The sequence below is a fragment of the Elephantulus edwardii genome, unplaced genomic scaffold (genome assembly GCF_000299155.1).
Source record: "Elephantulus edwardii isolate Elephantulus edwardi_28Jun2011 unplaced genomic scaffold, EleEdw1.0 scaffold00097, whole genome shotgun sequence".
NCBI lineage: Eukaryota > Metazoa > Chordata > Mammalia > Macroscelidea > Macroscelididae > Elephantulus > Elephantulus edwardii.
Window position 1 is genome coordinate 8,794,030 of NW_006399847.1, and position 14,356 is coordinate 8,808,385.

General features: G+C 39.1%; 1 protein-coding gene across 1 annotated transcript in view; it reads right to left on the bottom strand.

Moving 5' to 3' along the window:
- Window positions 1–234: 234 nt before the first annotated feature.
- The window catches only part of LAMA1 (laminin, alpha 1), a 177,285-nt gene continuing 163,163 nt past the window's right edge, over window positions 235–14,356 (bottom strand). The window contains exons 56-63 of the mRNA XM_006891430.1: window positions 9,046–9,202; window positions 6,926–7,032; window positions 4,901–5,090; window positions 4,528–4,686; window positions 3,813–3,966; window positions 2,252–2,385; window positions 960–1,182; window positions 235–395 (exon numbers count right to left, since the gene is read on the bottom strand). Coding sequence (XP_006891492.1) covers window positions 235–395; window positions 960–1,182; window positions 2,252–2,385; window positions 3,813–3,966; window positions 4,528–4,686; window positions 4,901–5,090; window positions 6,926–7,032; window positions 9,046–9,202 — 1,285 coding nt within the window. The remainder of the gene's footprint in view (window positions 396–959; window positions 1,183–2,251; window positions 2,386–3,812; window positions 3,967–4,527; window positions 4,687–4,900; window positions 5,091–6,925; window positions 7,033–9,045; window positions 9,203–14,356) is intronic.

A 14,356-nucleotide genomic window follows, 5' to 3' on the forward strand; every position in this document is an offset into this window, starting at 1 on the left:
AATAAAAAAATTTAAAAAGAAAATCAATTGCATTTACTTCTTGAGCTAGTGAGCTAGTTAATAGAGGTATTTGTTGTGCATATGGTTTTCATTTAACATAAGCACAGTATTTCTCTCTGGAAACATATAACCTGAGTTGTACATGAAAACTGAATGGAAGGGATTTTAATTCATAAAAGTAATTCTCCTCAAAATATACACAGTGGTTCCCAATCAAATGTTTCCCCCCAAAGTTCAGGGCTCAATCCCAGGGCAAGAATGGGGGGAAACCCCCTGAAGGTAGAAAGCCTTGTTGAAGTCGTAGAATTGCACCTGTGGGCCCTTGGTCAGGGTGAGCTTTCTCAGACAGCCCTTGAATGAGGTACGGCTAGTCAGGCAGTTCTGCTTTACATCAGCTGTTTAGAAAGGAAGGAAGAGAAAGCATGTCTTGTTTAATTTTTTGCTATAGCATGAGCATCACAAGAGAGATAAAAACAGTCAAGTGGTTTCTACATCAAAACGATAAGAATTTGTTTCCATATTTCTGGCTTCAGGAGATAGTGAAATTCATAGGAAATTTTCAGTATATAATAATTTAAAGCCATAATTATAATAAAGGTCATTACAATGGTTATATTTTTACTATTTGTACCCATTACTTGGAAATCTGAAATTCATTATTCCAATCTCAAACTGATATAAACTTGTAGAAATCACATTTGTTCCCTAAAATGATAACTTATCTTCCTTCATAAAGCTCACTTTCAATCAAATACAATGTTTGCATACTCTTACCTACCCATTAATTGATATGTGTAGGTCATTTTACTTTTCTAAGAATTCTTAGATATTTGAAATCGGTTTAGTAATTGTACAGAATTTGTCACCCAAACTATGTACCTTTAATCTGCTTCTCTGTCCCCTGAACTAAGACCTCCTCCAATAGCAGTGAAAGAGCAGAGAAATAGGCTACTACGTACCAGGATATCCGCCAACATAAATGGGATTGTTGGTGTCTGCTGAGGTGGACTGGATGTGTGGACTTTCAGCATGAACAGCATTCCCGTCGACAATCAAAACCACACGGTGTTTGCTTTTGTTAGCCTGAAGAGCGTGCCACTTCCCATCACAGAGAGTAGATGGAGCTCTGGGTTCATATGTGGCTGTTATCCTGCCAGCACCATTGTTAACATGGAATAAAAGCTAGACACACACAGAAGATACAAGTAAATATCTTTACTTGATGAATTTTTCCAGATTAAAAACCAAAATCTCCCACATAATACATCTGTACTGCACTATCAGGATGAATAAATTTATAGCATTACATTAAGAAAGAGCTCTAGCTATTAAATAAATGAAGAAAAGCCATCATCTGGAAAAAATGGCCTCTTAAAGATCAGGTGCTACCTTATTCTAAAAATTTCCAAAAGGGAAATAGTTACCTGCAGTGAGCACATATGCGTCATCTTCACGGGAAAAAAAGATGTTTAGTATCTAAACTCTCGTATCTGACCACTTGTATTCTTCTCCTCCCCTTCATATTCACATCTAACTCAAATGGCATCCCCTTCATATCCTTGCCACTTTATACTCTGTGTGTGTGTGTGCGCGCGCACACGTGTAATTATTGTTGTGGACCATCGAGTCAGCTAGCTAACCCTCTAGCGGGTTTTCAGAGGCAGTTAATCACACGAGAGGAGAGTGCCCATTTTTCTCTATTTATACATTCATAAATAATCTAAATCTATATCATCTAGGATGCTCTGGGGGCCTAGAGGTAAGGAGTTGGGCTGGCAACTCAAAAGTACATGGTTCGAATTCACCAACTACTTTGCATAAGAAAGATAAGCAAAGTAGCAATTTGCTTCTGTGTAATTAACTGACTCTAAAATCCCTCTGGAGGGTCAGCAATGGGTCTGTGATGACTTGGCACTTCACAACAACAGCACAACATATCTATTAATCTGTGTTGGTTTTATGTGTTGCGGAGTCAAAGCTGAGTCATACCTGACCCTCTAGCAGGTTTAGAGAGGCTATAAATCTCACAGGAGGAGACGTCCCATCTTTCTCCTCTACTGGTGAATTCAAACTGCAAGCCTTTGGGTTGGAAGTACAACTTCTTGCTACTAGGGCGCCAGAGCTTCCTGTAACTATGTAGATAACATGTACTCCATGAAAGCAGATAATTGGATCTAGGAATTTCTGTTTCTCACTTGCTCTCTCTCTCTGACTCGGGGAGAGAGGAACCATGCTGAGACTAAGCACCTACCTTGCCACTGACAATCTCTAATCCAATGGCGTCCACTTTGGCACTGCTGATCCCTAAAAGGACACCATTTGGTGCGGACGTACGGAACTCAAGGCTGATGTTTACATCTGACCGGACTTTGTAGCCTTCTTTGACTGAAAAACACAAGGGCAGCACAGAATAAGAGACAAGTCCTGTACAGCCCACCATGGCTCAGCTCACAGGAGGGCTGTGGGCTGCACATTTCCAAACCTGAAGACACAGTTCTTGCCCCATAACCACAAGCAAGTCACGTCTACCCTTGGAACCTTAACTTCTGTAGCTGTAAGACAAAGCAAAACTCTTACTGAACACCTGACACATGCAGACCACCAGGAGACACTGGGCTAGATGGAGGACAGGCATATCCTCTCTACTATTGCCAGGCAGGAATCTGACACCACATAGGCTTACACTGTGGACAGGTACAAACACTGCCCTGACATATAAATATTTCTAACTTCCTGTAGACTTCCCCAGGTAGTGTTAGGAGGGAAAAAAGAAGCAAATAACAAACACCAAACAAGATTTGATCAATTAAATCCTTCATCACACATCCAGAGGGTAATTTAATTTTGCCGGTATTGACAAGCTGGTTAATAGCATTTATTCAGTGTACTGGTCAGAGTTCATAAAAGGGTTTGCAAAAATGGGCACTTAATTGAGAAGATTTTTATGTAGGTAGTAAAAAGGCTAAGAAGTCAAATTTAGGATGTTAGAAATAGCAGGTGTTTTTATCTCCAGTGTTGAAGGAAAATCAGAGAAGGTAATGAGTTCAGAGGTTGGTAGCCATAGGGCGGTGTTGGAAACATGGGTCAGGGTCCGGACAGGGAGCTGAGTCCAGACCTGAGCCTCTATGTAGAGAGTGAAGGGGAGAAGTGTGCTGGCTTTTCTCCTTCCCCCACCTCCCAACTATCAGCCAGGGCAATTCTAGAAGCCAGAGAGCGGCGGAGGCACAGAAATACAGATCTGTGGTAGAAAGCAGGGAGGAACGGAAAGTGTCCTTGTAAAATGTATAGGATGGAAAGCTGCAAACTAAACATCTAAAATGAGGAGAGACTAGCCAAATATATTATACAGGCCAATTTGAAGTCTTCCAAAACTTACATTCCAAGATATTTTAAAAATTTATATTCTACTTAGCAATTGATTATTTTCAACAATCTAACTGGAATTGATGTCTTCATCAAATCTACCTGCATTCACCTTGCTGGTCTAAGTATTTCATGTGACTAATTGTCATTTCAGATTTCATTACTGACTTGATTAGTGAGAATGTGCCTAATGTAACCTGGGGACAGCACAGCTGAGGTCAGCAGCATGTCTGTCTTCTGCACACGGACTCACTCCTTCTGGCTGATAAGTGTCCTGAAATCTGGAGAGCACAAGGGGTGAGTGGCATGAAGTGCCAAGAAATGACAAAAACAGATGTTTATCTGTATGCCGTCTCCTGCAGCCTTGCCCATCACATTCTAAGACCTATACAATCTGGTCAATATTGGCTAAACTCAAAAGCCTCTACTTAGATTGTTGATATACATACCAAGAGCAGCATATCCATTTCCTTCAAAGAAAGTTCCTTCCTGGGCTACTGCGTAGCATTTGTTTACTGCAGAGGCAGACACTGGGCTGTCCTTGTCAAGCGGTTTGCTGTTAATGCTCACCTCCGTAATGCAGGCAGGGATGCTGTGGGTGATCTGAACCAAATGCCACATTAGAGTAGAAGGTATTGATGATAATAGAAGGTCAAAGACACATTTGTCCTATACTTTATATGTTTACTTCACTCGTAAAAGCAAACTAAAATATTATCTTTTTATTCTTGAAGTTATATTGCTATAAAACTTTGCATGAATTTCTGACTTATTCACCATTTGAGTTTTTTTGGTGATAATACAATAAACATTTTTCCTATTATCTCAATTTAATATCATTTAATTTACTAATCTCTAAGTTATAAATTTGATAGTCTTTCCTCATTCATGTTTCAGTTTAATGGCTGGAAAATTAATGAATACTCCTTGTTAATGAATAATTAATACTGTTCATTAACTAATAGGCAAGAAATACTGGTGAAGTGTTAAGGAAAAACCACACACAATTGGAGACAAGGAGTGAAAGACCATGCATATTGTAGCTAAGCCCCAAGTTCAAACAAGGTGATTTAATCATAGTTATATAAAGAACTACTTTCTTGTACGAAATAAACGCAATCACACCAAAGGAAAAATGTGCCCCAATACAGAAAAGATACTTACATTTCCAATATTCTTGGCCCTGTACTCAGCAGGAAGGCCTCCTAGGTAAAACTTTCCTTCCACATCCAAAGTAAAACCATCTCCCACTGAGGTCACCACTGGAGATTCTCGATTGTCAACAGTCATGAAGCCCTTTCTTTTAATGTACTCTGTCTTAACCTAAAGCAAAATGAAGGACATCCATAAGGGTTGTGAGACCCAAGGAAGGATTAACAGATGTTCTTTTGCATCATCTGTTAATTACAGATGTAAGAACCTAAACTAAACCCCTTGTTTTCATAGAACTAACATTCAAACTCAGAGCAAAGAGTAAAGAAAAAGGAAAGATTGAAAACAACTCAGAACACAAAATTACAACCTCCAGACAACATACCGTGTGCCACTGGCCATCATTCAGCAGTGTGGGATGTGAGACTCTTGTCCTGCCTTTGCCAAGGTCAAATGTGAAGTGCAGGCGACCCTCAAAGAGCTGGAGTGTGGCATAATCAACTTGATTCTGATGAGCCATGTAGTAAATCAGACCACTGGAGGCAAATGTTCGTATCCTGAGCTGAACAAAAAGCCTAGAAGAAAGTAAGAGCTCAGTATTCAGAAAGGAATTAGCTTTCCCCCCAGTTTTCAAAATGGAACTTAGCAATTGTTTCAACATTTATATATAAAAGAAGAGATGAGAGGAGAAAGTCATTATCCATCCATCCATCCATCCAAGAAATATATAAACATTTGCCAGGAGCACATCTAGGATATAAGCAGAGGACAAAAAAGGAAGGGCCCATCTCTTTTAAAACTAATCCCAAAAATAGATCCAAGAGAAGAAGTGCTGGGCAGAGTTAAGATTGGGTCATGCAGAGGGGAACTGATGGTCACATTAAGTAGTCAGGGCAGGCATTTCTGAAAGATGATGTTTCAGTTCACATTTAAACGACAAGAAAGAACAAAACACACAAAGCTCAGCAGAAAAAGCATCCCTTCTCCTTTAGAGAAAAACAGAGTATACTGCGGCTGGCTTGAATAATGGTTGACTGGCAAGCATCCCTTTTAATAATAGGTGACAGTCAAGTGGTGGCCAGTTGGGAGAACGAACACAGATGTGGAAGGAAGGAGAGAAGGCTGTATCCGGTAACTTTTCCATCAGAAGAAGGTTAGAAAAGCACAAACAGAGATGATGAAAAGAAAGATATGTTCTAGCGAATGGAGGGGATTCTTTTTAAGTATAGTAGGAGGTCATAAGGAAGGTTTTAAGCAGGATATGGGGACAGGTGTGGTTTGACTTACATCTTTAAAAGACCCTTCTATCTGATATGTAAAGAATGAATTGGATTAGGAAAACTGACAGCAAAGGGAGGTGGACCAGTCAGGCAGCTGTTACTATAATCCAGCAGAGGCAAGATGGAGGCTTTTAGGTGGTGGTAGTGGGAATGAGGACTAATACTGGACATATTCTAAAGGGAAAAGTAATAAGTTTTACTGGTGGACTAAATCTGATGAGTGAGGGAAGGAAAATAATAAAGTAATTTCTAGGTTTGTACCTCAGACAGCTAAATGAAAAGCTGAGGCAACTCCAAGGTCTGTGCAGTGGGAGGACGGTTGGCCAGATGAGCACAAGAGAGGATGAGGGGGTAAAGAAAGGACAGAGAGATGCTAATAGCAATTCTTTAAAAAACTATGTGTATATGTGCACACACACTGGGGAGACAATTCTGTTTGAAAAGACAAACACTGAGGGAATGAATACAGTATAATGGATACACAGAGGGAAGGGATCATGCAGACATGTGGTGTGGCACAGAAATTGGGGGGCAGAGTAAAAGACTTTGGGTAGATAATTGCAGTAGATCAATGAATGTTTAAATGAAAATGGAAGTAAAAGACAAAATGATGAGAGCTCAGGAGCTGGGGATTCTGAAAGACTAATTTAAGTGGACACTTCTGTTCCAGCTTTAATTAAAATGGGGTGAAGATAAGAACATCAGAGAACAAACCCTACACTGATATTGTCTCATTAACATAATTAAGAAAGCTCATTCCCAAATGGGATTATAGACATACATATCAAGGTTAGGGTTTATAACATATTTTGGAGGCACAAAGAAAGAAGAGTACAAAGGAGGGGCATCTTGGAGAGTCAATGGCCCTGAGCTGACTGTTGATGGCTAAGAAGTAGAGATGGAGATGATGTTTCGGGCAGAGAACAACAACAACAACAAGGATGAGGATGGCAGAAACCTCACACCAACCATGGCCCTTTGGCTTCTCACAGCTGCCATCTGGGTATAAGTCAAACCCTCTCTATTAAAGACACTTGAAGCTTCTTCTGGACAAGGTCCAGCTGCTGAAGATACCACTCAAATTCATCCAGCAGTCAGACATCTCACAATGACGTCAGAACAACACCCACCTCTTGCGAACAGCAGACTGGTTGAACAGAAATACGAAATGGCTGTCCTGTGCCAGGCCAAACTGGTGAGCACCGGGGACAAAGTCCGAGGTTCTGTCCTCTGCACACTGTCCATGAAAGAAAAACAGGGGTCACTCAGCCTCCTGAGGAAAACACCTCAGAAAGAAGCAATCAGCAACTACAAGTTCTGCCCACATGTATTTCATCTTCTTCAGTTTAATTAATTTAGTTAAATTTTCCAATTGGAAGGCAATAAAAATTTAATCTTGCATCTTAATTGAATTTAAATTTCCTCAAATTTATTCAGACCCTAGAGTTGCTTCCACAAATTGTTCATCAGGCCTGAGGGGCAAAGCCTTGCTATTGCCTCCTGGGCTGGCCAAGAGCAGGCTTTTAAGGTGGTCTGCTTGCTGAGCAGCCATGGGCACCATGAGCCTGGCAGTGTCCACAGGCTATCGGACTCTAGTTCCACTCTTAGGGGGGCCAGGTAGCAGGGGCACTTAGATGCTGTGACTGAGAAGGTGACTGAGCCAGTTCTCTCAACATGCTGAAAGCACAAGTCCAGGGTGGTCACAGACTCAGTTTTCTGGCCCAGAAGTGGAAATTGCTACCATGAAAACATTTTTCAAACTTAAACATTGAGCCTATTTGAAAAGTTCTGCTTCTACGAACTGAGCTATTAGCTAAACAGTTGGAGTGTAGGCTTTCAACTAAAGTAATGTGAGAGTCAAAAGAAGAAAAAAATGAAATGAAATTTTAAAATTTTATGTCATTAAAATATTTGGTAAGACAAAGATGGCAACTATCCAAAAGGCAATTAACTGCACATTCCACTTATTCCTCATATTCCTGACTCCATCCTCCATTGCTCCAGGTAAATAAAAACAAACTGCAATGTTTGGGATGGCTGTTAGCAAGTTTTGCAGACCACAAGCGCTATGCAACAGAGGAGCCAATGCAGAGGTATTAAGTATGTTATTAGGCTGATTAACAGACCTTCAAGTTACTACCCAAGATAATCTTTAAATCTTAAACTAAGACTGTGTCAAAGTCTCCTTAAAACCAAACAATAGTTTAGCTTAACTAAGTATTAACTTTTCCCTTGATCACTCTTAAGGAGCTGTGATGCCAACTCAAAGGCATGTGGTTCAAATCTACCAGCTGCTCTGCAGGAGAAATCTCCTCCCATGCAATTTACTGCCTCTGAAAATCCAGGGGAGGGTCCGCTTTGAGAAGAGCTGCACATCTTAAATAAAACAGTTAACATTCCTGGGTTATATAAGGAAATATTATTCAGGTTATCCTGGGTTACTGTGAAAGAGGATGGGGGTTATGTTCTGGGGAAGAAAAAAAAAGCATACAAATTTGACTTTACGTGCATGAAAAAAATATTTCTTTTTTCACGCAATGATAATATGCACAAAGTTGGGTATTAAGTTCTTATTCTTGTGTTTGTCTGACTGTAATCTAAAGTGAGAGGGAGTGCTTAGATAAACACTATTTTTTTTCAGTTTTAAATAGTCTTTCCCCCCATACATTGAATTTCACACTACTCTTCATTCATATTGTGTTTCAAACAATCACTCCCATGCTTTATGTTTTATAAAATCAGTTGCCACTGAAACGTACTCATCATTACCCAATCTTTTCAGGTCCTGCTAGATCTTTCCCACTTCTTCACCCTCTCTCACCAACCATCAAACTGTGCAACCGTGTTGTTTAGTCCCTAGCCATCTTCACCCTTCTGCTCCCACAGCTTCCCCACTTTGTAGCCCCATACATGTTTTACTAATTATCCTTCTAATTTCACAGATAAACACTATTAAAAACTTATTGTATGGCAACCAGGACATGTGGTTTGTGACTCTGCTTTTTACCCATGGGCTATCTCATCTTGTAGTTTGCTTGGGGAACAGTCCCCATGCTTTCCCTGGCTTGTTTATCACCACAGCAGATGGTCCCTTCTCCCAGGCTTCTTGAGAACCATGGGGCAGCCCTAGGCCCTGACTTCTGCTGTTGCCATTGCCTCCCTCATCCTCAGTGCTCTCTCTGTGATCTTTGCTGTGGGATTTTGTTTCCTTCCTAAACTTAGCTAACAAAACAAAGAAGACTGTGTTTACTGGACTGGGTAGAGGCTGAGGTCCTGGGAGAAGCTTGATGTTCTTTTCTTCAAGAACTCTGATGTCTTCTTCAAGAGCCACTTTGTGTGTTTCAGAAAGCATGCAGGTATCCAAGTCTACATGTTCGTAGCCAACTGCACTAGTGAAGTCTAGAAGTCTAGATAAAACAAGAAAGTGTTTTCAAAATTAGTTAATTAGAAACCAGTGCCTAAACCAATGACATTTTTTAAGTGAACAATTACAATTTATTACAATCATTAATATATTACCAACACTATGATTTTTTTACATATTTAAGTAAAATTTTATTGAAGGCAATTTTATATGGTTTGAAAAATACACCAACAGAAAACTGCCCAAGGTTTAAGACTGACTCAAAAGAGGAAATGGATTGAGAGGTATTGCTAATGTCTGGTGGATCTTGGATGAAAGCAGAAAATATTAAATGTTTACCTGTGCTTTATAGACCATGCAAAGGTTTTCTACTGAGTGGGGAACAATAAATTATAGATAATACTGTCAAAAATATAGGAGTTCCAGAACATGAAACTTTGCATCTGTAAAACCTATACACAGTCCAAGAGGCAGTTATTGGAGAAGAAAAAGTGAGCACTGCAAATTTTAAAAACAGCAAAACTGTTAGATTTAGTAGGCTAATTTAGTAGAGTGGCAGGATATAAGATCAATATCGAAAAATCAGTAGGATTCCTCTATAGTAATGAAGAAAATTCAGAGAAAGACATTAAAATAGCAATACCATTTACAATAGCCAACCACGAATTGAGATACTTGAGAGTGATACTATCTAGAGAGACAAAAGACCTATACAAAGAAAACTACTGAGCATTTCTGCAAGACACCATAAAAGACCTAAAGAAATGGAACAATGTGCTCTGTTCATGGATAAGAAGACTTAATATTGTGAAAATGACAATCCTATATGTTCAATGTAATTCCAATCCAGATATATTTTTCAAGAAGATAAAAAGGGAAATTGTCAAATTTATTTGGGGAGGCAAGAGACCCTGAATAAGTAAAATACCGCTGAGAAACAAAAATGAGGTGGGAGGCATAGTTTCTCTGACCTCAACACCTACTACATAGTGGTAGTAACCAAAACAACACAGTACTGTGCTATGAGCAGTTTAAGTATAAGAAAAAGATATTAATTTTGCTATAACACATATTATGAGATATAATAAGTTGTTGTTAATTTGCTGTAAAACATTATAAAATACGTTTTGAATTTGATGCTTAAGTACAGAAATAAGAATATTTGTGAAAAAATACACTAGCAGTTTAACATGCATAAACAGGCCTCTTTACGGCCTAGAGCCCCACTGACCACAGGAAGTGCAAACTCTTGATAAGGGAATGTAACTGGTAATAACTTGCCTGTAATGGAATGTAACTTGTTACTGCCCATGCTGCTAAGAGAACATAACTTGTAAATTTAAGAATAAGAAATATTATAGGAATCTGCTATGTTATGTGAGAGAAATTAAATAAGAAATATGTTAACTTGCCATGTTATATGTTAGAAATAAGATAAGAAATATATAAGGAATTTGCTGTTAGAAATTATGTGGGTTTTTTTTTTTCATTTTTTATTTTATTATTTTTGTGTACGTGTACCGTCAAATCAGATCTGACTGGTACAGGAGGAGATTGTCCCTCTTCTCTGGCAGAGCATCTGGTTGGATTCGAACTGTGCGCCACTGGGATTGTAGTTGCAGCTCCTTACCACTAGGCCACCAGAGCTCCCCTAGAAATTATGTAAGAATATTTGTGAAAACATACTCTTAGTGGCTTTGGGGTCCCACTGACCACAACATGTATGAACCCTTCGTAAGGAGATATGACTGGTGACGGCCATGTTGCGAAGGAAACACAATTAGTATTGAACATGATTGGTCAAACTCATATTGTTATTCAACATATCCCAGCATGCCCCACTTGCCTCACCATACTGTAAAGCGGGGAAGCCAGAGTAGATAAACTCTGGCTGTGCCCAGCAAATCTCTCTCTGCATTTCACAATAAGCTGAACACTGAAGACCCAAAGGCTCTTTTTAGAACCAAGAACTCTGGCCTTCATTGATGAACATGAGCTACTGAGACGGTGGAGGATTCTGCCCAAACAGATGGACCCTGGCTACACTGAACTGCTGAACTAGCTGAGAAACCCCGCTGATCTAGTGGAGAACCCCCTGACTGCACCAATGACCACGAGAGGCAAAAGAAGGAGATGAGTTGGGATCACGGGGTGAGTGACTGTTCTCCACTGTTGATGAATCAATATGTTGTGATGAATTTATGAATTGTAATGTAGATAAATTGCAGTTGTTGCTATGATTTAAATAATTAATTAGTCAATCAATAAATTGTAATTGGCTTTTGTAATATGTCCATGAATAATTAATTAAGGCTCATGACAGTACTGGTATGATGACAGGCACATAGACCAATGGAACAGAATTGAGAACCTAGAAATAGACCAAGCTATCTATGGTCAACTGATATTTTACAAGGAAATCAAAGCTTTCAAATGGGGAAATGATAACCTCTTCAACAAATGGTGCTGGCAAAACTGGACTTCCACCTACAGAAAGCTGAAACAGGATCCACATATCACACCATACACAAAAATCAAGTCAAGGTGGATCAGAGACTTCAGAGTAAAGCCCCAAACCATAACGTTCATAAGGTACAGACTGGGATCAAGCTTAGAAGCCCTAGTATATGGTATAAAGAGACTGCCAAATGCAGAAATGCACATGAATGGGATTTTCTAAAGATTAAATCCCTGTGCTCATAGAAAACTTTTTCTAACAGGGTTTAAAAGAAAACTTACCAACTGGGAACAAACATTTGGTAATACCATCTCTGACAAGAGAATCATAATAAGACTTTACAGAATATTCCTGGGCCTCCAGAGGGAAAAGATTGATAATCCAATTACAAAACGGGCAAAAGACATGGGAAGAATTTTCAAAAAGGAAGATATTTGAATGGTAAACAGACACATGAAGAAATGCTCCAAATCACTGGCAATAAGAGAGATGCAAATCAAAACCACAATGAGATACCATCTCACTCCAGTAACAGTGACGAAGTTTAACAGGACAGCAAGTAATAAATGTTGGAGAGGATGTGGGGAGATAGGCACTCTTATACATTGTGGGTGGGATTATAAAATGGTACAACCACACTGGAAGGCAGTTGGTGCTTCCTCAAAAAGCAGAACATAGAAATTCAATAAGATCCAAGTATTTTGCTGCTGGGAATACACCCTGAGAAAATAAAAACGGAGGCACAGAGACTTGTACACCAATGTTCATAGCAGCATTATTCATCATTGCAAGAGCATGGAAATAGCCCACATGTCCAACAACAATTGAATGGATTGAGAAATTATGGTACATTCATATAATGGAATATTACACAGCACACAAGAGCAATGATTTTCCAAATTATTCCTAACCTGGGAGGGACTGGAGAACATTATGCTGAGTGAACTAACTCAGTCTCACAAGGACAAATATTGTATAAAGCCATTATTGTATAAAGAGTATGAAGATATTAGGGCGGGAAAGTGGAAATAGAGGGATGAGCATGTGCAGGGAAGGACGTATTAATCATGGAGCTGTACATTTTGATAAGTGGGGGAAATTTAACTATATGGTCTGTATTGGAATTTTGTAAATAAATTAGTATCAATTTTTTTAAAAAAACAAGCAGAAATGTATGTCAGGATTATAATATTTTACTGCATAATTCAGTGTATATGCTGAGCAAATAATCAAAATTGAATTATATAAAAAAAGAATATAATACTAGAATTGGAGGAAAGATTATTAACATTTTACAGAAGACTACTTTCCTACTGCTGAAGAGAGGATTTGAAACATTTATTAATTGATTTTTTTTCTCTATTCTTAAGCTGCTAGACTAGGACTTTTGAAGGAATTAACCACTGATAAACTGTCAGTTCTTTGGTGTGGGGTTTTTTTCTTGGGTTTTTCCCCCCTCATTATTATGGGGTTTACATGTTACGATGATGCTGGAGGCTTTGTTGCTGGTATTTCAAATATCAGGATAGTTGCACATGGTGGATAGGTTTCCAAGAAGCTTTCAGACTGGGCCTAGTGATCCTGGTGTTACAGTAGTAACAGAATGTTACTTCTAACTAAAAAGTCCATGGCTTAAATGCACCAGACGCTTCTTGCTAGAAAGGAGAAGCAGTTCGCTTCTGTAAACATTTACAGCCTTAATGGATACTCTCCTAGAGGGTTGCTATATGCAGTAGGTGTGCTTTTTTAAAGTTAAGTATATGGGGCCACTATGTGTTGGAGTCAACTTAACAGACTAAAAACAACATGTAGTTAAGTGCGGTGGAGTCGGGAATGCCTCTTAGCAGCCCTGTGACCAACACTGTCCTATCCTGTGCCATCTTTATCAACTCTGACATACTTGAGTCTGCTGCAGTCACTGTGTCAATCTGTTTTATCGAGTGTCTTCTTCTCCTCAGCTGACCCTTCATTTTTCAAGCATGGTATTCCTTTACAAGGAATAGGCCCTCCTTGCAACATGTCCAAAGTCTATGAAATGAAATTTCAGGATCCTTGCCTCCAAGGAGCCCTTTGGCTGCATTTTCTCCAAGACAGACTTGTTTATTCTTTGGACAGTCCATGGGATATTCTGTACTCCTTTCCAACACTACAGCTGAAAGGCATCAGTTATTCTTCTGTCAACCTTATTCATTGTCCAGCTCTTAGATGCATAACAAGTAATTTAAAAGACCATGGCCTGAATCAGGTGCCACTTATTTTTTAAGCTGGTATCATTAATCCTTAGCATTTTGGAAAGGTCCTTGACAGAAAATTTTCCCAGTGTGATTCATCTTTCGATTTGTTTATTGGTACCAAGGATATTTTCTGTGGATTTAAGTAAGATGCAATTATTGACAATTTCAATCTTTTCTCCAAATATCATAGTGCTACCTATTGGCCCAGTAGTGAGGTTTCTTTGTCTTCTTGATGTTGAGATATAAACTATATTACATCTATTCATATTGAAGGAAAGCAACATAGACACTAAATTAACCCTCTTTGTCAGTGACTAAGTGTCTATAAATATTACCCTATGAAAAGGGTAACCTAGGTAGAACCATCAAGTATGGAAACACAAGGGAGGAGGAACAGCTGTAAGCAGACCCTAGTGATTGGTACATGGAATGTGAGAGCCATGAATGAAGGAAAATTAGAAATTGTTAAGAAAGAAATGGAACGCATAAATATTGACATATTAGG